The following is a 21714-nucleotide window of genomic DNA, read 5'->3' as shown; positions in this document are numbered from 1 at the left end:
CAATGGCCATTGGAATAACGGCTGCTGTATGCCTGGCGTTAACTCTATTCGCGTGGCAATCCTGTTGCGATTTTACATTATACGGAGGCATATTGCTGGCTGCATTGGTGATATTCTTCATTGCGGGGATTATCATGATATTCATACGATCAAGAATTGCAACTATTGTTTATACGTCGGTGGGGGTTCTGATATTCTCAGCATACCTAGTTTATGACACTCAGTTAATAATTGGTGGCAAACATAAACACAAAACAAACCCAGAAGAGTATATTTTCGCAGCACTCAGCTTATATCTGGATATTGTTTTGATTTTTGTGTATCTTTTAAGCTTGATTGGTGCAGTTAATAGATTTTCTGAAAGTTAACTTTTATGGTCAAAATGAATGACATTTCTTGTATATTTTTCTGTTGTTTTTGCTTTAAATAAATCAGAAGGCTGTCATTTTCCATCAGGGTTTTAACAACGAACATTTATTCTTTCCGTAAAATTATAATTTAATATTGTTACATTTCCTAAAGTCTGGGTATATTTGCGTAAAAAATTACACATCATTTTTGGAAAACACTTGTAATGCCAGGGAATAATTGATTTCATTTAAATTGATCTGAATTGGTTTATCATTGGCTTAAGACGGACAAAGCTAATGGCGTACAGTTCTAGCAAGAAGACCAAACATAGGAAATTCATTCCTAGCGCATTGTTCGGAATTGTATGGAGGGAAAAAATCATTGCGCATGTTCGGCCTTCTACGGTAAATGCGGTAGAAAAATTCCGCGCACTAGGTCTTGTGCTAGTGTCGTGTATATGGTGCGGTGCATTCGCGTGCGGCCACGTGGTTGCACGCACATAGTTACAAGCATGTGGCGTTGCACAGCTGTTTATGGTTTACCACAAGGGCGTGGGGAAAAACAAGAAAACTATCTAGGTGCCATCGACACACCAATTGAAGGTGTCCTAGTTTCATTAATGGAAGAATCTCGGGGAGACATTAGAAGGGACGGTAGCACCGGGAAGTTTAATTAGGGAAATGTGTGGGTCCCAGGTGCATTAATATTTTTTTTTACTTTTTTAAGGTTTTAGGTAAAACACTGTTTGTCTGTCTGCCTGTCACACGTACTTTTTTGAAAACGGCTAAACCGATCTGAACGAAATGGTGAACATATTGGAACTATGAAATCCCACGCATAGAGTAAGTGACAAAAATTTACGTGGAGTTTAAAGGGGGCGCTCCCCATTCATGCAAAGTAGGGATGAAAAAATGTTTTAATCACCTACTCCGCCACGGAGAACACCGGTGGTCGCATCCGTCAGTCAAATTAACAACACTCGAAATAAATTTCGAATGCTGTTAACCCCGCTGCGCCACAGCAACATCGTCCGCGTATCTGACCAGATGCGATTCATCAGGCATCTCGAGTCGCAGAAGGCTATCGTATAAGGCGTTTCAAAGGCCCGGACTAAATAGATAGATTACTGAGCTGCCCTCGATGTCACCTTCTTTCGGCGCTGTCTTTCTCGGGTCTCGTAGAGTAGGGCACGGTTTTTTTAATAGTACCTCAATATCCGCAATAAGTGGCCTGGAGTATGAAAACGATTCTCCAGAGACTCCAGCATGTCACACCACCTCACAGAATTGAAGGCGCTTCTTACGACGAGGGTACGAGCAAGGGGCATCACCTCGCAACAGTGGCGACGGTGTGCATCAGCCAGTTTGACCGCTTGGACCAACTCCTTAATGTCATTAATTGTGAATCGGTCCACTTTAAAACCGTATTGTGTTGGTGAGTAGTCTCCTGCAATATGTGAGGTGTCGGTCAGTCCCGACTTGATGAGCTCCTCAAGCAGCTTTCCCGCTGTGTCCAACATACTGAGCGGGCAATACGTTGACGGCACATTGCCCTTGCTTATCAGAAAAAGTAAAAGTCTCGCAACCTTCCAGCGGGAGAGAAATACACCTGCTGCCAAAGGGGCATTGAATGCACCGAGTAGCAAGTCCGGTTTGTATTTACATATGAGTTTCAACACTTCATTGGAAATATCATCCGGTTCTGGTACTTTTTTGTCCTACATGGGTAGAACTGCTTCCCAAAGTTCTTTTGCAGTGAAGAGTGGGCATTTAAACAGTAGGTGTTTGCGGACGTCAGAAAATTTAGAAGAGCCGTTTTCCTCTTCGAAAGAAATGTACTAATGATCACTGGCCGTGAAAACTTCTTGGACTGTTGATATTAAGGTAGCAAAAGTTACGTCAAGAATATTGCCCTCAGATCCATGGTGTTGGGATGTCGGAGTACTACCGAAATTAACGACAATGAGTCCTGTCCTGTCGCCCATCTGTAAAGTCTGGTTGAGGCACGCCCCATTCTAGGGCTCTGGCTTACAATTCTCCCTTCCGTGCTTCTAATCTCGTCCTCCAGCCAGCGAGCCTATTCCGAAAAGCTTGTATAGATTTGTTCAGTGTGAGGTAAACCCTAAAAAATGTTACTTCTCCATAAAGAAGCCGTCTCCTCGACTATGGGCCTGCACTCGCAAGTTAACCATGTCTCTCACTAAGATGGCAGCAGTGCCAGATACATCGGCATACCACGATGGTGAGCTCCTCTCTCGATACTGTTCGCTGAGAAACAACAAATCAACTCTTCTTTCTTGGGCCGCAGTCAGACTGTGCTTCAGTTTCACTATCATCACACTTAACGCTGTGCAAGTGACGAGTTACAGTAGCGTGACAAACACAAGGTGAACATAGACAACAATGACGACTAGGATTGGAACATAAGGCAACGAGATTGAAAGGCAGACGCGCTGTCGTAATGTTTTTTGCCCCCTTAGTTTCCATTGCCGTGGCAAACCTTTCTAGGATTTCATTAGGGCTCTTGTCAGATATTACTCCAGAAGCCTTCTTAAGTATGTGCACTGGGGTGAATTGTGTTTTTATCTGATGGCACAGTTTTTCATCTTAATTGCTTTGGAAAGTCAAGCTTATATTTGACGACACGATGTGGTTCGATTTGCCTTAACCGCATTGAAAGCCCTGTTGTTTGCTATATACAGCAAGAAGACATTGTCACCGTGCTGGAATGAAGATCTGTTTAGCTTTAGGAAGCTGACTAGGGAGGTCTTCAATATCTGCAACAAGCAGAAATATTGGCAACCATACAAAAACTGCCTGAAGAAGTACAAGTTAGCCATTAAGACTGTCAAGAAGCGTCCTGGTTAGACTATTACCAGAACATTGAAAGCACGACTGAATCTGCGAGAGTCTGTTCAAAGAACATGGGAGCCGACTCTTTCTTAAAAAGTCGAAAGGCTCCTGAACGGAATCTTCTGGTGAAACTTTGATTGAAATGCACTCCCCGCCGATGAGGAGGGCAGTGCAGAGCTTTACTTGGAGGGTATGCACCCCCAGTCATGCGAGACTATCAAATCCTTAATTACCGAGTATGAAATCGGCTGGGCTAGAAAAAGCTTTCTCGCATATAAATCTCCAGGTCCAGATGGCGTAGTGGCGGTCGTGTTGGCAGCACGCAAGAAAGTGGACAAGCGCGGCTATGAGTCCGCAAAGGACTTCCGACCAATTAGTATTAATTCTTTTGTGTTGGAGACCTTGGAACGCGTCGTGGACACTGTTCTCGAAGTCTTACGCCTACCTCAAAAGCAAATTCAGTGACACCGCTTTCCCCCAGCAGGTTGAGCGGTTACTACAGTACAGACATTATACTCTACCTGTATATAGAGGGAGCATTCAACAACGTTAGTACCATCAAGGAAGCCTTAATTAGCATTGGGTTGGAGGCTTATCTTACACATTCGATAATATCCATGCTCTGAATGATAGTGATGAACGAAATTCTATCCATATTTGACAGGAACGGAATGAAGGTGGTGGCGTATACTGGCGACTTTGTGATATTCAAGGATGTTTCACTGCGTTTTGAGTGAAATCATGGAAAGAGCATTGGGAAAGGTGTGCCTGCGGACGCGGCATTAATCCAACCTGAATTCCTCCACCCGCGGCTAGATGAGCAAAGTTAAGATTAAGAAGGTCTTTATAGGGTTCCACGCTTTCAAGTGGACCTTTGGAAGCAAATCAGGTCTCTGGCCGAGGATGGTTTTCTGGATGTACACAGTCCTGGTACTTCCCATCCTAACGTACGGTTCCACTATGGTGGCTCTCAATCTACTTCACTTCCGCACCCTGACTTCCACATTAAATAGGCTGTAGTGGGTGTGTAGGGTGGTCAAAGGGTAGTATAGGTCCCAGGGCGAGACGCGGATTGGAAAACCTGGGAAACACCTGCTGAACCAACAGCTCTACTACCAAACCCTATCTCCACTTCTATGTGGTGACCGCTGGGAGCTCTTTCTTAACGAAAAGCTGCAGACGGAGAAGGATGAAGGCGAGTCTCTCACACCTAAAAAGGAGACAAATTGTACCAACTGGTCCTTCAGGTTGGGGGTTGGGTAGGGCTGACGACCCTCCACGGAAAACAACTTGTTACGAAGCCACAACAGGAGCCTCGGACTGGACGGATTACACAACGACGACCTCGGCAACGACAAAGGAATAACTATTTGCGCATTTTCTCATGGAACGTGTGCTCCCTATACTGAGCTGAAGCTGCTGAGCATAGCCAGGGTAAAACTGTACACGGCCATGAGAGAATTCGGTACTCCTTCGAAATTGATAAGACTGACTAGGCTGGCCCTGACTAATGTGCGAGGCCAGATAAAAGCACCAGGATCACTCTCAAGACCATTCTACATCAACCACGGTCTACGATAAAGGGATGCCCTGTCATGCGTCCTCTTTAACCTGGCCCTGGAGAAAGTGATCCGTGATGCTGAGGTAAATGCGAGGGGTACGATCCGCTTAAGTTAACCTGACTACTGGCCTATGCTGACGATATCGACATGATAGGAAGAACAACCCGAGACACACAAACTGCTTTCATCCAGATCGAGCAGGCGGCGATTGGCGCGAGATCTTGGGCTGCATCTCAATGAAGGGAAGACAAAGTATATGGTGGCAACGTAAGCACTAAAAACCAACCAACCAACATCAAACCGCACTGGTCAAATGGGAAGAATAAAGATAGGAGACTATAACTTTGAGCGAGGAAGAGTCTGCACGCTTTCCTGTGCCCGGACCTGAGTTCCAGTGACCTAGTTGTGGTCAAGCTGGAGCAGGTGGGGGCAGAGAACGTGTATATTTCCTCGGCGTACATGCTCACGACCGATCAGCTCTGCCGGAAGAGCTACAACATCTGACGAACACCATAACAGCAAAGAAAGCCAACCTGCTGATAGGCTGCGACGCAAATGCAAGGCATACGCTTTGGGGCAGCTCCGAAATCAACGAAAGAGGTGAGTCATTCTTTGATTTTATTATTACTTCAAATCTATCGGTGTGTAACAGGGGCAGTACACCAACCTTTCATTTCCCCTGCTCGGAGAATTGTGACGGTTGGTAGGAGGTCCTTGATATCACCTTAATAACCGACAACGGGATTCTTGGGGTGGAGGATTGGAGAGTGTCTGACCAGAGATCCTTCTCTGACCACAGTTGGATACTCTTCAGTCTAGATCTCGCCGCAGAGGTCTCCAAGCCCTTTAGAGACCCCAGGAGGATCTACTGGAGAAAGTTTAGTCAGGTAATTAAGAACAAACTCTCCGGTGCGCAAATTGGTAGGATTGGCACGACAGACGAACTGGAGTCAAAGGTCGGGGCTCTGGAGAAGGCATTTGATACCACCTTCAAAGTCTCGTGCCCTGCTAAGTACAGCAAAAAGACCCTGCCACCGTGGTGGAACGAAGATCTCTCTAGTCTCAGGAAGCTGACCAGAGAAATCTTCAACATCTGCTACAGGCAAAAATACTGGCAGCCATACAAGGACTGCCTAAAGAAGTACAAGTCGGCCATCAGGACCGCCAAGAGGCGGTCTTGGCTAGACTATTGTCAGAACATTGAATCCGCGAGGTTCAGTAAGATTCTGTCCAAGGAACATAAAAGTCCATCCTTCCTTAAAAAGTCGGAGGGCTCCTGGACGGAATCTTCTAGCGAAACCTTGGAGCTGCTGGTGCAAACGGACTTTCCCTCTAGCGAGGAGGACTGTGAGTCAGAACCTCGTGTGGAGGGTTTGCGGTAACCCCAGCTGTGCGAGACTATCAAATCGGTAATTACCGGGGATAGGATCGGCTGGGCTATAAACAGGTTCTCCGCATACAAATCTCCAGACCCAGATGGCATAATGCCAGTCATGCTACAGAAGCAGCAGGAAAGGGTTGTGCCGTGGCTTGTTGAGATTTACCGAGATACTTTAGGATACGTACCGCAGTCCTGGAGGCGCGCACGGGTCGTTTTCATACCGAAAGCGGGCAGGCGTGGTCATGAGTCCGCGAAGGACTTTCGGCCAATTTGCCTGACCTCTTTCGTGCTGAAGACCCTAGAACGCGTCATTCACACGACATTCACTTAAGGACGATTATGGAGAGAACGCCTTTCTCTAAGTCCCAGCATGCCTACCTCAAAGGAAAATCCACAGAAACTGCCCTCCACGAGGTAATTGGCACGGTTGAGCGGTCGCTGCAGTACAAGCAGTATACCCTTGCTGCCTTCTTGGATATAGAAGGAGCTTCCAACAACGTCAGTACCAACGCCATCAAGGAAGCCTTGACCGGTATTGGATTGGAGGGGTATCTCACGCATTGGATTATATCCATGCTGAGTACCAGGATAATCCAGTCCGATCTGGGAGGCAACCACTTGACCAGAGCTGTGAACAGAGGCACGCCCCAGGGTGGTGCCATCTCACCGGTGCTCTGGTTAATAGTAATGGACAAAATGTTACGTACATTGGACAGCAGCGGGGTGAAGGTGGTGGTGTATGCCGACGACTTGGTGATATTAGTATCAGGGATGTTTCTGTCCATTATGAGCGACATCATGGAAGGAGCGTTGCGAAAGGTGTGCCTGTGGGCCCCAAGATGCGGACTCAGCATAAACCCAACCAAAACGCAACTGATGCTATTCACCACCAAGCCAAGGATACATGAATTCCATCTACCACGGCTGAATGAACAAAGATTGGTTCTTTCCTCTAATGTACTGTAATGAACATAGAACTGAGGGTTAAGAAGGCCTGTATAGCCTTCTATGCCTGTAAGAGAACCTTTGCGAAGAAATGGGGTCTCCGGGCGAGGATGGTTCTCTGGATGTACACCGCTGTAGTGCGTCCGATCCTGACGTACGGCTCTATTGTATGGTGGCAGGCTTTGAAGAAGAAATACAATAGAACGAAGCTTAATAGGATTCAAAGAACCGCGTGTGCAGGTGCTACGGGGGCTCTGCAGTCCTGTCCGGCAGATGCTCTCAATGTACTCCTGCATCTCCTCCTCCTAGAACTCCACATTAAATATGTTGCAGCGTGCAGTGCCGTCAGACTACGTGAGTCCGAATGTTGGGCAGCGAAGTCCTACAGCCACAGCAACATTCTAGATGAAATACCTCGAGAAATCTGGGCATCCCCCACGGACTATGTCACACGCAAGCTGAATTTCACGAGAAACTTTGCTGTGGACCTTCCAACCAGGGCAAAGTGGAAGACCGGCGGCGTGTTGCAAGACTATGACACGGTGTTCTTTACGGACGAATCAAAGATGGCCTATGGAGTCGGCGCGGGGGTTTTCTCGAGTACACACGGTGTATCCAAGTTGTATGGTCTCCCAGCTTTCGCCAGTGTATTTCAGGCGGAAGTACTGGCGATATTGGAAGTCTGTCGATGGCTGGAGCGTAATTCGAGCCCCAAGCGTAACATAGCCATTCTGACAGACGCTATCAAGGCCTTGTACTCAACGACTACATCTTCCCGGTTGGTGGGGCAGTGCAGAGACGCGCTCAACCATTTGGGCGGCACGCTCAAGATCACTCTCCTCTGGGTTCCCGGGCATAGGAACATAGAGGGAAATGAGCGGGCTGACGGATTGGCCAGGCAAGGCTCTGCTCTTGGCAGTCCCTCGGGGAATACAGTCGGTGTTCCGCTGGCGGCTGTCGGGGGCCGAGTCTACTCGCACTACCTAGCAGCCGCGGGCCTGAGATGGAGAAAGCTTACAAGCTGTGCCAAATCAAGGAGAATTTGGCCCGCTTATAACATAGCCCGATCACGAGAGCTCCTGTGCCAGACGCGTGCAAATGCATTCAAGATTACGGCAGTCTGCACGGGGCACTGGCCCATAGGGGACCACGCCGCTTACCCTACAACTCGCATTGCCGAAGCTGCGGAGAAGGAAGGGAAACCCTCATGCACTTTCTCTGCGATTGTTCAGCTCTGGCTCGAGTCAGGCTGCGGACACTGGGTAAACCATTCTTTGGGGACCTCAGTGAGATTTCTAGCTGCAGGGTCGGAGAGCTGCTTTCCTTCGTGAATGCTACGGGCTGGCTCTGAAGATCCGAGCCAGCTGGACTCTGCTTCCCTGTTCCTATAACAATAGTCACGGTCTTAGGAGTTTGTGGCATCAAAACGTCGCACCAAAGCGCTAATTGAGCTCCTCGGAGCGGCCACTGATGCCTACCTACCTTCTCCTATCTAGGGTCGAAAATTACAACCGGTAACAGCTACGATGTTGAAATCCGCGTACGGTTGTTGGCTGTCAACAGGACCTATTTCAGCTTACAAAAACTGTTCCGCTCGAAACGTCTCACCATAGGGTCAAAGCTCTTACTGTACAAGGCAATGATCTTGCCAGTCCTCATGTATTCCTGGGAAACTTGGGTTCTTATCAAGAATAATTGCGAACTCTTGGCCGCGTTCGAGAGAAGAATCCTTCGAAGAATTTTTGGCCCCCTACATAAGGTTGGACGATTCCGTAGCCTATATAACGACGAAATCTATGAGCGATACCATGACCGTGATGTTGTGGATAAAATCCGGCTCAATAGGTTACAGTGGGCAGGTCACTTAATCCGTATGGATGAGGATGATCCAGCCCGGAAAGTCTATAATGGCAATGTCTATGGTTGAAAAAAAGACGAGGAAAACCCTGCCTGAGATGGAACGATGGCGTAGGCCAGGACACCAGACAACTTTTAGGAATATCGAATTGGTGGACCTCGGAACTGGGATGTCTGGAGTTCCTTATTAAGCCAGGCCTAGACCGGATACCGAGTGTTGCGCCGTTGATGATGATAATGATGATCTTCTGGGACAAAAGGCGATCATTTCATTTAATAATTGATCAGGTTACTCGTTTAAATCTTTCGTTTTGTGGAGTATATAAAAATAATTTTGCACTTTATTCGGTCAACAAACTTTACTAAAATATATACAATTTATGTACAGACATTTATGAAACAACAATTAATTGACTTAATCGCTAAATTGTTCTATTTTTTATTTCCCCTTGGCATATACTACATATGGCTTTGCGAGTGGCATCATTATTTTGTATTTCATTTTCTTTTTCCACTGCAATTGTTGATACCGAGGTTGTTTTTGCCAACGGCTTACAGCACGAACATATACCTACGAAAACGCTTTCACCATCCTCCAAAGTTTGTGGCAAAGGCCTTCCTTTGGTCTCAGGCAGGAATAGGCTTGCGATACCGCCCAAGGTTAGGACACCACCCATTATCATCAGTGGTAAAACGAGCATATGTTCACCCTGAAATGTTAAGATTGTTTTAAGAAGTAGATCTGAAAAAGTTGGAGGTCCTAGTTCCAGGAATATAGACTTACCATGTGGTTGATAATTGGTATAACAATGGGACCGATCATAGCTATGACTGAACTGAAACTCATCCCTAGACCCCTGACAACTGTTGGATACAATTCTGATGCCATCAGTGGTAAGACAACGAATGCTGATGATATTCCCATCTTTCCGACGCAGTACAGTGCCAGCATTATGAGTTGATCGTCCTGAACAAGAAAAGTGGATATACAGGAGAGTCCACCAATGAGCATCGAATAAAAAAGTATCCATCGTCGTCCAAAATAGTGCAGTCCTGGCCACAGAAATATGTATGTTGGTAGTTCAACGGCACCAGCCAAGAAAAAATTCCAGATTTCGTCGCCTCCTAAAGCAGGAGCATAGTAGCTGAGGCCCACATAAACGCTGGTGTTCGCAAACCAAATGAAAGTTACAATGAGGGTCTTTTTACGTAAATTTGGGGTACGGAAGAGGTCTGCAATACCGTACGATCTTTCAGAGTGAATTGCCGGTTTATTGAGATCAGGAGTCGATAGCTTTTGACGTAAAATATGTTCATAATCGGAAGGTACTCGTCGTCCATTCAATCTGGCCATGACTTTCAGGATTTTTGTAGCCCGTTTATATTTTCCAACAGCTATTAACCATCTTGGTGATTCTGGTAGTATGAAGAAACAGGAGAACAGCATGAGTAGTGGCAAAGAGACTGCTAAGGACAAATATCTCCAGTCTCTAACAACGTAGACGATTCCAGCTAGGAGCACTAATCCGATAGAATAGGCGATGTTGGAAACAATTGTGCAAAATACTCTCTTATTCGGACCAACTAGCTCAATCGCTGTGAAATAGAACCAAAAAAGTAAAATTTCAACTAACTTATCATGATTGTTATTGAGTACTATTAAACCTCACCTAAAACGTAAGGACTGGACAGGATTGCTGGGACCGTAATACCAACAATGAATCGCAATCCGAGCCAAATTGGGAAGTTCCATGCCACAGCACTCAATGCACATGATATAACCTCTATAATTAAGTAAACATAGAAAGAAGGTCGTCGGCCCCACATATCCTGGAGATATCCAAAAATATAGTTGCCCAATAGGCCTCCAACACCGAATAATACCAGAGCCAATGTCACGTAAAAATTGTTATCGCAAACCAAGTCCCACTAAAAATTTAACTACTTGAAATTAGCTAAAGTATCAAATTTGAAATTACTAAGATCACATGGTTGAAAACTTTTTTTCTTATCACTCACCTCCGTGACTACTGTATTCGGAAAGATACTGTGGTCATATTTCCAACCGTATTTGCAATCAACAATAGGCGCGTTTATTGGGTACCCAAAATCCTTTGCATCGTGGTGTTGTAAATCCTGAGGTGACCGGGACTCTAGGAAACGAACTAAATCTGTGTAATTTCTGGCATACATCTTACACTCAGCAAATTTGAAAGTGTTATCCTTGTAGATGAATGGTATACTCAGGTTTCGAACTAGATCGGGGTAATCGTGAACCCATGGTTCCAATTCTGGTATTCGGCACCAATGGGAAGGACTTGCTGCTATGAAGAGTTGGCTGAAATTAAAAGGAAGGGATGAGGTATTGGATAGGCATATTTTCAGGGAGTGAATGATTTGGCAATGACTGTTAGCAGCCCCCACATCCCCCCCCCCCCCCCCCATCAACGCTGGTCCTTTTATTATATCTTGCGTAGACTTCCCTTGCCTCAGTCCCTTCTATCTCTATGATGAATTCTTCGACAGCCTTTCGGAAGTCCTTCCTGTAACTCTCCCCTCTCTTCCCTTCATTGTATGTGGTGAGTTTAATCTCCCTTTGCTCTCCTGACCTAACATTCCCGGTCCGCCACAACTTCCAATTTGTTCCTCTCATCTGTCTCTCCCTTTATTCACTTTCATGAACACCTGTGCTACTCTTTAGTTCAACCGCACCACAAACCATCTAAATCGCACTCTCGATTTAGTCCTCGCCAATATGTTTGAATGACTCCATTCTCAATCTTTTCTTGTTCTTTCCTATGTTGCTCCTGATGCCCGCCGTCCTGCTCTTGAGTTCGTGGTAAAATTGTCACACTTCAATTCCCATACCATGCGCAAGCCCTCTAAGCTCAACTTTCATAAGGTCAATTTTGAGGGTTTGAACTTAGCTCTGGCGTCAATCAACTGAGCTCCCATTCTCTCACCATTAATCAGCGACCAAGCCCTCCTCTCCTTTTATTCCATTCTGTCTGACCTCCTTCCTAGTTACGTTCCTTCCTCCCCCAAATCCCTGAGCTCCTACCCATTATGGTTCATCCATAAAAAACTTCGTCTGAAGCAAGCTGCGAGAAAAAAATTTTTATCCACCGGAAGTCGTGCAGACTATGACCATTTCAGCGCTCTGCGAACTTTAGTTAAATCGGCGATAGTTAAGTCTAGGAAAGATTATCTGGACAGTGTTGAAGTCAAATTGGCGCGTAGTAACTTGAATTCTTTCTGGTCTCACATCTGTAACGTCCACAATGCCTCCCAGTTCCCTCCCAGTTTCATCAAATTATCTGGCTCCACTGCTACCTTATCTCAGCTATCCTGTGATATACTTTGCAGTTACTTCTCCTCGGTGCATAATTCCTGTCCCCCTTCTTCCCCTCTCCCCTTTTTGAGTACAGCTTTCGCCGGATCTCCTAAGACCACCACGCCCCCCCCCCCCCCTCCTAACAACCTTGTCAGCCAATGCCAATGTCGGACCCGGCCCCGATGGTCTTCCTAACCTTTTCCTAAATAAACATTCAAATTTCTTTTCGCTTCCATTCCGCATTATTTTCAATAAGAGCCTCGTCTGTCTGTGCCAGCCTGCGGAAAGAAGCCGTTATTTTTTCCATACCCAGGCGGTGACCATACCCTTGCTGAGAATTACCACCTTATTTCTCTCCTTTCATCCTGCTCTAAGATCTTCAAGACGTGCGTCAAAGACTGGTTGATCACCCATTTCGACCACCTTATATCTAAGGAACAGCACGGCTTCGTCAAACGTCGATCCACTGCTACCAATCTTCTGGACTTCACCAACTTTGTGGCCAAATGCTTCAACTCTCGGCAAGAAGTCCACGTCATTTACACCGATTTTTCTAAGGCCTTCGATACTGTTAACCACGAGATACTATTGTCCAAACTCGCCTCTCTCAATATTCCTCCATCACTTATTACATGGCTTGCCTTCTACCTATCCTTCCGATCCTGCATCGTTTCCTTTGATGGTTGCACTTCTAGTTCTTTTTCCCCCCCCCTATGGTGTACCACAAGGACCCATTCTAGGACCTCTTTTATTTCTATTCTTTATTAATCACTTGTCCCTGCTTGTTATACGTCGATGACCTCGAGCTGTTTTCCTCTGTTTCGTCCCCCATGGATTGCATTTTCCTGGGGCAAATCTGGATACTTTAGTCCATTGGTGCACAGTTAAAAAGTTGGTTCTTAATGTCAGCAAATGCCACTCGATGTGTTACTGGCTTAAAACCTCTCCTACCGTTTTCTCCTACTGTCTTGGTGGTTGCTCTCTGTCCTATCTGAACTCTATCCTCGAGCTGGGCGTAACCTTCGACGAAAAAATCCGTTTTGACAGCCACTACTTCGATATCACCAACCGTGCTTTCAAAATGTCAGGTTTCATACCGCGTTTCTGTACTGATTTCACCTCCGTCCAATCCTCCATAATGCTTTTTAACTCCGTCGTGAGAAGTATCTTGAGTATTGTTCCGTGATTTGATACTCCTTCTGTAATTGTGATTGTCTTGCCCCAGAGAAGATACAGCGCAAATTCACCCGCTCGCTCTTCTTTAAGATGAACATCCCCCGTGTTGACTATCCCGCCCGCCTCTTTACATTTCGGCTCCCTTACCTCCTAGAATGTAGAATTTTCCTCAATCTTTGCACCCTCTTCAAACTTTCTACTGGCCTAATGGACTGCTCCGCCCCTGTAGATATCCTTCTTCGTAATGCGTCATACGAAACACGTAATGCTGACTTTTTCGGTGTGCTTTTCACGGAGCTCGAAGTCTATTTCCACTCCCCGATCTCGACATAGTCTCGGGATAGATAATTACGTCGCCACAACCCGCAATAGTCGAAATTTTTAGAAGGAGCAACAATACACCACGCTCACTGCTTCTCGCAGCTAAAATGGGATATTCTACACACTTTTCCAAGAAGTTACGATGGTCACTACTGAAAAAGTTGAAAGACCAATTGTCTCAACGGTGAAGGCAATTGAAAGTGAAAAACGGAGTGACACTGTAGAGGAATCCGAGTTCGAAAAAGGAAAGGGTTCAAATAAAGGGAATAGAACAGAAAAGATGGTAAACTCCGAGTTGCGTGACAAGGTTTTGTCAGGAAAAATGGGTGACGAACCCTCCAATCTGGTGGATGAGAGGAGAGGATGGTTCCCATCGGAAAGACAAAGGTAGAAAGTCCTGGGGGTTTAACGTGAGTACCTGCCGTGAAGGCTTAATCCCACGGTCCTTTTCGGACACGGATTGATTTTGGGACTACAATCAGAGCCCCGCCATGCAAGCACAGCGGTCCTGGTTTATACTGAGTGCAGGCTCAGCATTCATACCAGTGGATGCGAGGCCTATCTAACACCTCTGCCGCAACTAACGGGTACGGCACCCGGGTTGTACAGCGCAACTCCACGCTTGAACTCCGAGGAGCTCTGCCCGCGATGTAGGCATAACCACAACCACCATGAAACTCCCACTAGGGGGCCAACTGCAGTTAACCGGGCCAAGAGCACATCCTCCAGGATTTCTCCTGGAGCATATGCTCTCAGAGGGCCATTCCGGTTTCCATGGTACCAGATAACCTCCGGTGAGGCTTCGTGGCAGAGCCACTTCAGATGAGCTCAGATGAGAGACAAAGATAGAGGAAGAAAGGTTTGTCAAGAAGTTTTGAGTGGTCCTATGTAAAATGAAAGTGGCTACCATCATCCTGTGAAACATTTCTATGGATGCCAAAAATGGCGATGGAAGAACTGCTGGACCTTATTGCACTGGTGGAAACTCCTGGAAGATAGCCGAAGAGGAGCTGAGGAAAAAGCACATCTCTAGTGCAACCCCTAGTTGCACAAAATGCAGTGTTCTCGGAGGGAAGACAAACAAGGGTCAAAAGCAGGCGAGGGGAAAACTGCGTGGATCTGCCGACAAGGACGCTGCGAAGTGGTAACCAAGTTTACTAAGCTGTATGGAAAAAAAGGAAAAACACAGCAGCCACAACTTAGGTTGAATAGCGATGGCAGTGGCTCCATTGTAGTAAAGTCGAAATCGACTACGACAGCAACATCAGCGCCAAATAAAAAGAAAAGGAGCAAACCACGATCATAGGCCATTCTCATCAAGCCGAATGAAGTCGGATCTTTCGCGAAACTTCTTCGAGAAGTCGACAACAATGTCAAAGCAGAAGACGCTGGGGTAGATGTTAAATGTGTCCGATATACTTGCGTGATAGGGTCGAAGGCCCATAAAAAGAGTACGTCCTGCGAGACAGTCCAGAACATTCCAGGCATGAAAGCAATGGCTTCCAGCTTTGAACGTAAGTGCGTCCCTAAAATAAGGCATTCGGATTGTCTCATTAATATGAAAGATAAAAAGAGTTTGCCAGATGTGAGCAAAAATGGCCATTGTCACTGTGCCTTAGAAGACAGCGATCCAACCTTTCCATTTCGGAAAAATAAAGATCGGGTGGATTATTTGCAGAATAAGGCAAAGGGCAGTCCCGTTGTTTTAAGTGCTGGATATACGGACTTGTAGCAGGTGCTTGTAAGATGCAGGACAGAAGCACTTCGTTTTGAAAATGTGGCGAGCCCAGGCACAAAGCGAGGACTTGCGAGTCGGCAAAGTGCTGTGTCCTTTGCCAGGACCGAGGTCTGCAAAAAGCAGATGTGGCTCATGTTTCCGGTTCTGGGCGTTGCTAAGTCCTCAACGAAGAGTGACAGAAAGTGAAAAGCCAAGCCCCATCATCCACATCCTGCAAGCAAACATGCATAGGAGTGCAACTGGTCACGACGTGATGGGACAGATAGTGTAAGAAAGAAGAGCTGACTTGTAGCTTCTCAGCGGGATCGTGGTATGTCAACATATCTGGCACTGCTGCCATCTGGGTGAGAGATACGGTTAACTTGAGAGTGCGTTTGGGTTCGCTGTGCGGAAACAACATTTTTCATCCTTTACCTCACATCAAATGAATCAATGAAGGCTTTTCGGGTTAGGCTCGCCGCCTTGGAGAACGAGATTAGAAACATGGAAGGGAGATTTCTAGTCAGTGAGATTTTAAGGCCAGAGCCTTCGTATGGGTTATGCCTCAACCAGATTCTCTAGGCACACAAATTTTGGAGAAAGCCGCCAGCCGGGCAGGATTTATAGTCCTAAACACCGGCAGCACCCCGACATTTACACGCTCTGGTTATGAGGAAACCTTTGCTACGGGGTGCTCAGTTTAAGAGGTCCAACGATGGAGGATGCTGGAAGATTTGACGACCAGTGATTATCAGTACATATCCTTTGAAATGACAAACGGCTCTTCCCAATGTTCTGCCTTCCGGTGAACATCTACCTACCTAACATCGGGAAAATCGACGTTGCAAAATTTGTTGAAGCTTTCTCAAGGGGGGCAAAGTAGCGAACAAGACCCAGGCGCAGACAGAAGAGCTACAACTGAATCGCTAGTTCGTCCAACAATGAGTCTTACCATCGCAGCTTGTAATGCATCAGCTCCCAAAAGGAAACTGCGTCCCAGGAAATTACCTGTACACTGGCCGACGGCTGAAATTGCAAACCTACGAAGGAATTGCCTCAGAGTTTGGTTGATTGTTCAGCGTGCAAGGGGCTAAGATAAGATAACGGTTAGATCCGCAGACTGTAAGAGCGGGAAAAGGAATTTCGCCGCGAAATCAACAGATAGAAGGCACGCTTTTGGCAGGAGCTAATCAACGATGTAAACAGAGAGTCACGCCACTTCGGGTATCAGCTGGTTACCAAAAAACTCGGTGCCCAACGGTTTCCCTATTCTATGGAAGCTGCGGAGGTTCCGATTCACCCTATCCGAACTGAGGCTGTCGATGAAGGAATGAGTATTGAGGAATGCCCATTCCTCATTGCAAAAGAAATACAGGAGGCGGTTGTGACAAAAAAGCACCAGGACTGGATGGTATTCCCAGTGAAGTGTTCGAACTCGTATGTAAATTCAAGTCGAACTTGCTACTCGGCGCATTCAACGCATGTTTGCCAACGCGTGTTTTTTGTTTTCGCTGGAAGATTGCAAGGAAGTTCGGGCAAAGGCGACCCCGAGGCCCCGTCAGCGTATTGTCCACTCAGTAGGTTGGGCATAGCGGGGATGCTGCTTGAGAAGCTCATCAAGCTACGATTGACTTGCTGGGGGAGACTACTCACCAACACAATATAGTTTTAGAGCGTTTAGTTTAGAGTTCACCTAGCCCTAGTGCCTTGATCGCTGTTTGCCTGTTAGTCAGAATAGCAATGTTCTGCCCCCTGTAGTTACTTTGGAAATTAAAGGAGGCACATATGTCTATGGTATATATTTTCGCCCGGAATATGCTAATGTGCTTACACATTCGCTCCAAGTGCATTTTCCTTGGACCAATGATCCTGTCACACGCACCCTCTGCTGTGAGGGATTCGTCAGTGTACCAAGTAATCAGTTGCTGGTATAAGCCATATGTCTCAGCCACATTCTCCCAGTTTACTTTGTTACCCCAACGTGTTTCAAACTTCTGTCGAAGTGAAGCCTCGTTGTCGTGTTATCCCTTGGTATCAATAATTCGGGGTACCACCTAGAGAGAATATCATTCTTCCATTGATTTAGGCAGCTACTCGCTTCACCTCCTCCCTCCTTGCTTGCATCTGTATGTGCTGATGGAGAGGCGTTAATTCCAGAAGGTCCTTCAGGGATGCCGTTGGGCGTGTCCTCATTGCCCCACTGATAAACATGAAAGCCAGTCTTTGGAGTTTGTGTAACTCCCTGGCTTGTGTGCTGAGTTCGGTTCTTTCTGCCCTGATTAGCGCCCCATAGGTAATCGTTGGCCTTACTATTGCACTGTGTATTCAAAGTAATATCTTCGCGGTACAGCTCCATTTTGGCCTGCTATGAACCTGCAAGTCATCAGAGCGCTAGTAACTTTCCGTCAAATGTTTCCGGGTGTTTCCCACTTCCTTGCAGGTCAGAGTATCTTGTATCTCTGTATGTGATGCGTTATTGAATGCTGCTTCGATATCCAAAAAACGCACACAGTGCTATTTTTTGTTTCTCTGGCATCACGTAATACATCCGTCAGCTGGTACAGAGCAGTTTCGGTTGACCGTCCTGCAGGCAGTGTCCGTAGATTGTGTGTTGACTTTGATGTAGGCGTGTACGCTTTAGAAGGTCAGCTTCAATATGGTTGTTTATGACCTTCGCCAGCGTTTTGAGAAAGCGAACATTAGGCAAATTGGTCTGAAAGATTTAGAGTGAAAAGGATGCTTTCTACCTACTTTCTGAATAAAGACACTTTTATCCGCCTCTATGCACTTGGTATATATCCCAGGGTTATGCTGCCCCTAACCACCCTTAGAAGAGACCCTAACATGATTTCTAGGCCTCTCTGGATTAGTGCTGGGAAGATGCCATCTGCTCCGGGTAACTTCGGTGATCTAAAGGCTCCCATTGGCCATCGTACCCTAGCTTCTTTTGCTAGTTTCCACTGTTCCTTTCTTCCCCTTTTATTTGTTTTTGGGGTGTCTGGCAAAATGTTGTCGTCTTCCGCCGTAGGGTAGGACCCAGGGAAATGCTTTTTGAGAAGGAGGTGTGATCTGTTCTCCTCATTTTCTCGGTAAATGTCCCATCTTCTTCCTTCTTCAGGCAGACAGAAGATACTGCGCCGTGTTTGGCTAGAGCTTTTTGTAGCTAGGTTGCTACTGTGGTTTGTTCGATCCCTTCACAGAATACTAATTTCCTTCACAACCGCCACTCCAATATCGAGCTAAACTTAAACAGATATATGCAACTTGGGCAAATATACCCATGACTTGGCAAAACTGCCAGAAGTAATGATATCCTTCGACAAATCAAAGCCCCTGGCAAAAAAGGAAAAGCATAAAATCCCACCACTTCATACTCTAGATGGTTGACCAAAACGTTGAAGCCGAAGTTAATATACCAATTAACTTCCTTCACTGAATAAGAGCAAAAACCGACAGGATTTGACAAAATCACTTCCATAATCCTTTAAAAATGTTCTGTAACTATCAGCCCGTTTCTGTCAGCATTGTTCAACTATTGCTTGCTTAACGCCTATTTCCCCTCGAGCTGAAAATGTCCTCAGAACACATTCATCCCAAATAAAAATGAAAATTCCTTCCATCTTCAGGCTTCCACGCGCTTCCAACCTCCGCTTAAATATTCCAGCCATCAAGTCAATGAAAGATTGAAAGCGCTATAGAAAGAACTCTATTTCGGACTTCCACTTCATCAACCTAGTCCTGAAAAACTGCTCGTAGTTAATCGCAACAACAGTTTACTGCTGGACAAAAGGAAAGACACACGCGTGGGTCAATTGAGGTAGGTAAAAAATTAAACTGTCTCAAGGGCACAAGCCTTTGGAAAGTAGAACAAAACAGAAAAAAATCTTCAAAAGCATCGAGCTGGCTATTAAACATTTTCCAATAGAGATGGGTAAAAAGTGATATCACCTTAAAGTGTAATATCACATTGCCATTACCGAGCGCGATCCAAATATCACATCTCTTAGCACCACAAAATCATTTAATATCAAAACTTCATCAATCACCACAACATCACCCAACATCACTTAGGAACACAATATCACACAAAGTATGATGTTCTTACTCTTGGTTTGTAATGTTCATGCCCACGTGATAAAACATTAGAGAACATCAATAAGCATCTTCAAGTATCGTTTGGTACATTACACTTTTCTCCCGATGGTGATCGGCGGTTGAGTGTAACATGTGATGTTGGTGATATGACATCACATAATGATTGGCGCGTTCACTGATGCAGATAATAAAGTTTAAATGGTTCGGACAACTGCATGAAGGTGTTTAACCATAATCCTCAGGAGTTTCTTCTTTGCATATATCGGTAGACAAATTATTGATACCGCCTGAGTTAATTATATAGAACGAGGTGAAACTCGGAGGAAATTTGGGGTAGTTTGGTATGTTTGGTGAAGATGAGAGGGTTGAATATGTAGGGAACAGATGAAATGAATATATTAGACGTAAATGAAGCTATGTTGAAAAATAGAATAGATTTTTAACAAAAACCGTATTTTCTTATAACCAATCCGGGGATATTTTCATCTCGTGAAGTAAAATAGCACTAGCTTCAGCTTCATATAAGAATTTCGACGTAAATCCGAATTTTAAGCAGAATTCAGAGAAGATAGTGGATTCTTAGGATGCCTATGTATTTGCTTCTCTCAGGATACCTGTAGGCGTGAAATGCGCACGGCAGATTCGCTGGAAGTATCACCGCACATATCACCAACTTTTGATACAATCCAAATGATCCAACTTCCTCCAGGATCGTTTCGAAGTTCATAGTGAAATTGTCCCACTTGCACTTTGATAACAAAAGGTATCCTTGTAACAGCAAAACTTTTACGTCAACTATTTCCACAACACCCACAGCATCTCCTTACAACAATTGACCTAATTCAATTCTTTTTTTATCGACCGCAGATTTTTCACCTGCCACTCATATTACACTTGGCTTATCACTTCACCGTTTCCCATTGAAATTTTCACAATTTTCCGGGATGCACAACCATATCGCAGGCCGTTAGAAAACGCACTGAACTATCGAAATATGTACCATTCGCGGAACACCCATGTTCATTTATTCAATTTGAAAATTACAATGGATGGCTCGACGGTTGGTAGATTTAAATAAGAGGAGCAGTAGAATGCCGCTGAAGAGGACGTGTAATTAGCAGGGGGTAAATTAAGTTGCAGCGGATTGCGCGAAATGATTGCATGAGGTGATTTCCCAGTCAAGAGACAGCCCCTCAGACATAATCTTTTTAAAGTGAGTAATGGCATATGCAGGCAGATATGCATAAGAACTGCAATCGATTTTCCAAACGTTTGAATGGGGCTGAGTGTTCGTATAGACTTGGTTGGTTAGGGAAGGCTTTCCTAATTGTCGTTTTCCTGGTTGAGGTATATGAGAACTAAATCTTGAGATGCTATTTCTTCTCCCGAAGAAACTTCTTTCCTATACCCATATAATTCTGATTTTTCACCCATCGTATGATGCGAGGCCGCACTTTTCCTCTGAAAGCTGAGCGATGTCATCGTGAAAGTTCATAATAAATTGAAATTTATAGTTTAAATCAATTTCCGTTGATATCAACAAGAAGACAGTGTTTTGGTCGTATTTATAGTTCAGTGATATAGAGACAGTCACAGATTCGTGGTCTTATAACCGCCTGTTGTGTGTGAAGCTTGAAAAGCATAATTTTATCAATTTGAACCCTTTATTAAAGCATTGAAAACATATCAATTGGTAGATGATTAAAGCAGGGTTCATTGTTTATTGATAGGAATGTTTCCATTTTTGGATAACCCAAGGTACTTGTATACTGCATCCATGTCATCCCGAAAGTTCCACAAAAAACGATACTCAAATCTCCCAAGAGGTGGAATTTTATCTTTTATATATAGGGTTACCAATCACCCCTGTGTCCTCACAGAGCGCGTCAACTACAACTTCGGGTGAAATTTGCTTCAGTTTCCCTCACAATTCACTGAGATCCCTGCATTCCTTCTCTACTGTTCTGCACAAAGTGCTTTTGGGGCGACTCGTTTGTGGTTATCTAGACAGAAGGAATTGCAATACATGGGGTGGCCAGCAATGCAATTGTCACCCTTCTTAATATGTGACCTATACACTGCCATATTTGCCATCCGATCACAGTGCATACGAGTGCCAGGCT

General features: G+C 45.3%; 2 protein-coding genes across 2 annotated transcripts; one reads left to right on the top strand and one right to left on the bottom strand.

The window, feature by feature from the left end:
• LOC119646230 (protein lifeguard 1-like) lies at positions 1-450 on the top strand. The gene has a single exon (XM_038046620.1). The coding sequence runs from the start codon at positions 3-5 to the stop codon at positions 366-368; it is 366 nt and encodes a 121-aa protein (XP_037902548.1). The 5' UTR covers positions 1-2; the 3' UTR covers positions 369-450.
• Positions 451-9257: 8807 nt separating this feature from the next.
• On the bottom strand, positions 9258-20678 carry LOC119647206 (beta-alanine transporter). Its single transcript, XM_038048028.1, has 5 exons — positions 20206-20678; positions 10968-11286; positions 10619-10877; positions 9733-10544; positions 9258-9658 (listed from the first exon to the last, which is right to left on the bottom strand). Exons 1-5 carry the CDS (start codon positions 20316-20318, stop codon positions 9371-9373), a joined length of 1791 nt encoding a protein of 596 aa, XP_037903956.1. The 5' UTR covers positions 20319-20678; the 3' UTR covers positions 9258-9370.
• Between the last annotated feature and the right edge of the window lie 1036 nt (positions 20679-21714).

Source organism: Hermetia illucens, chromosome 1, assembly GCF_905115235.1.
Source record: "Hermetia illucens chromosome 1, iHerIll2.2.curated.20191125, whole genome shotgun sequence".
Taxonomy (NCBI): domain Eukaryota; kingdom Metazoa; phylum Arthropoda; class Insecta; order Diptera; family Stratiomyidae; genus Hermetia; species Hermetia illucens.
This window is presented reverse-complemented; position numbering and strand designations above follow the sequence as displayed.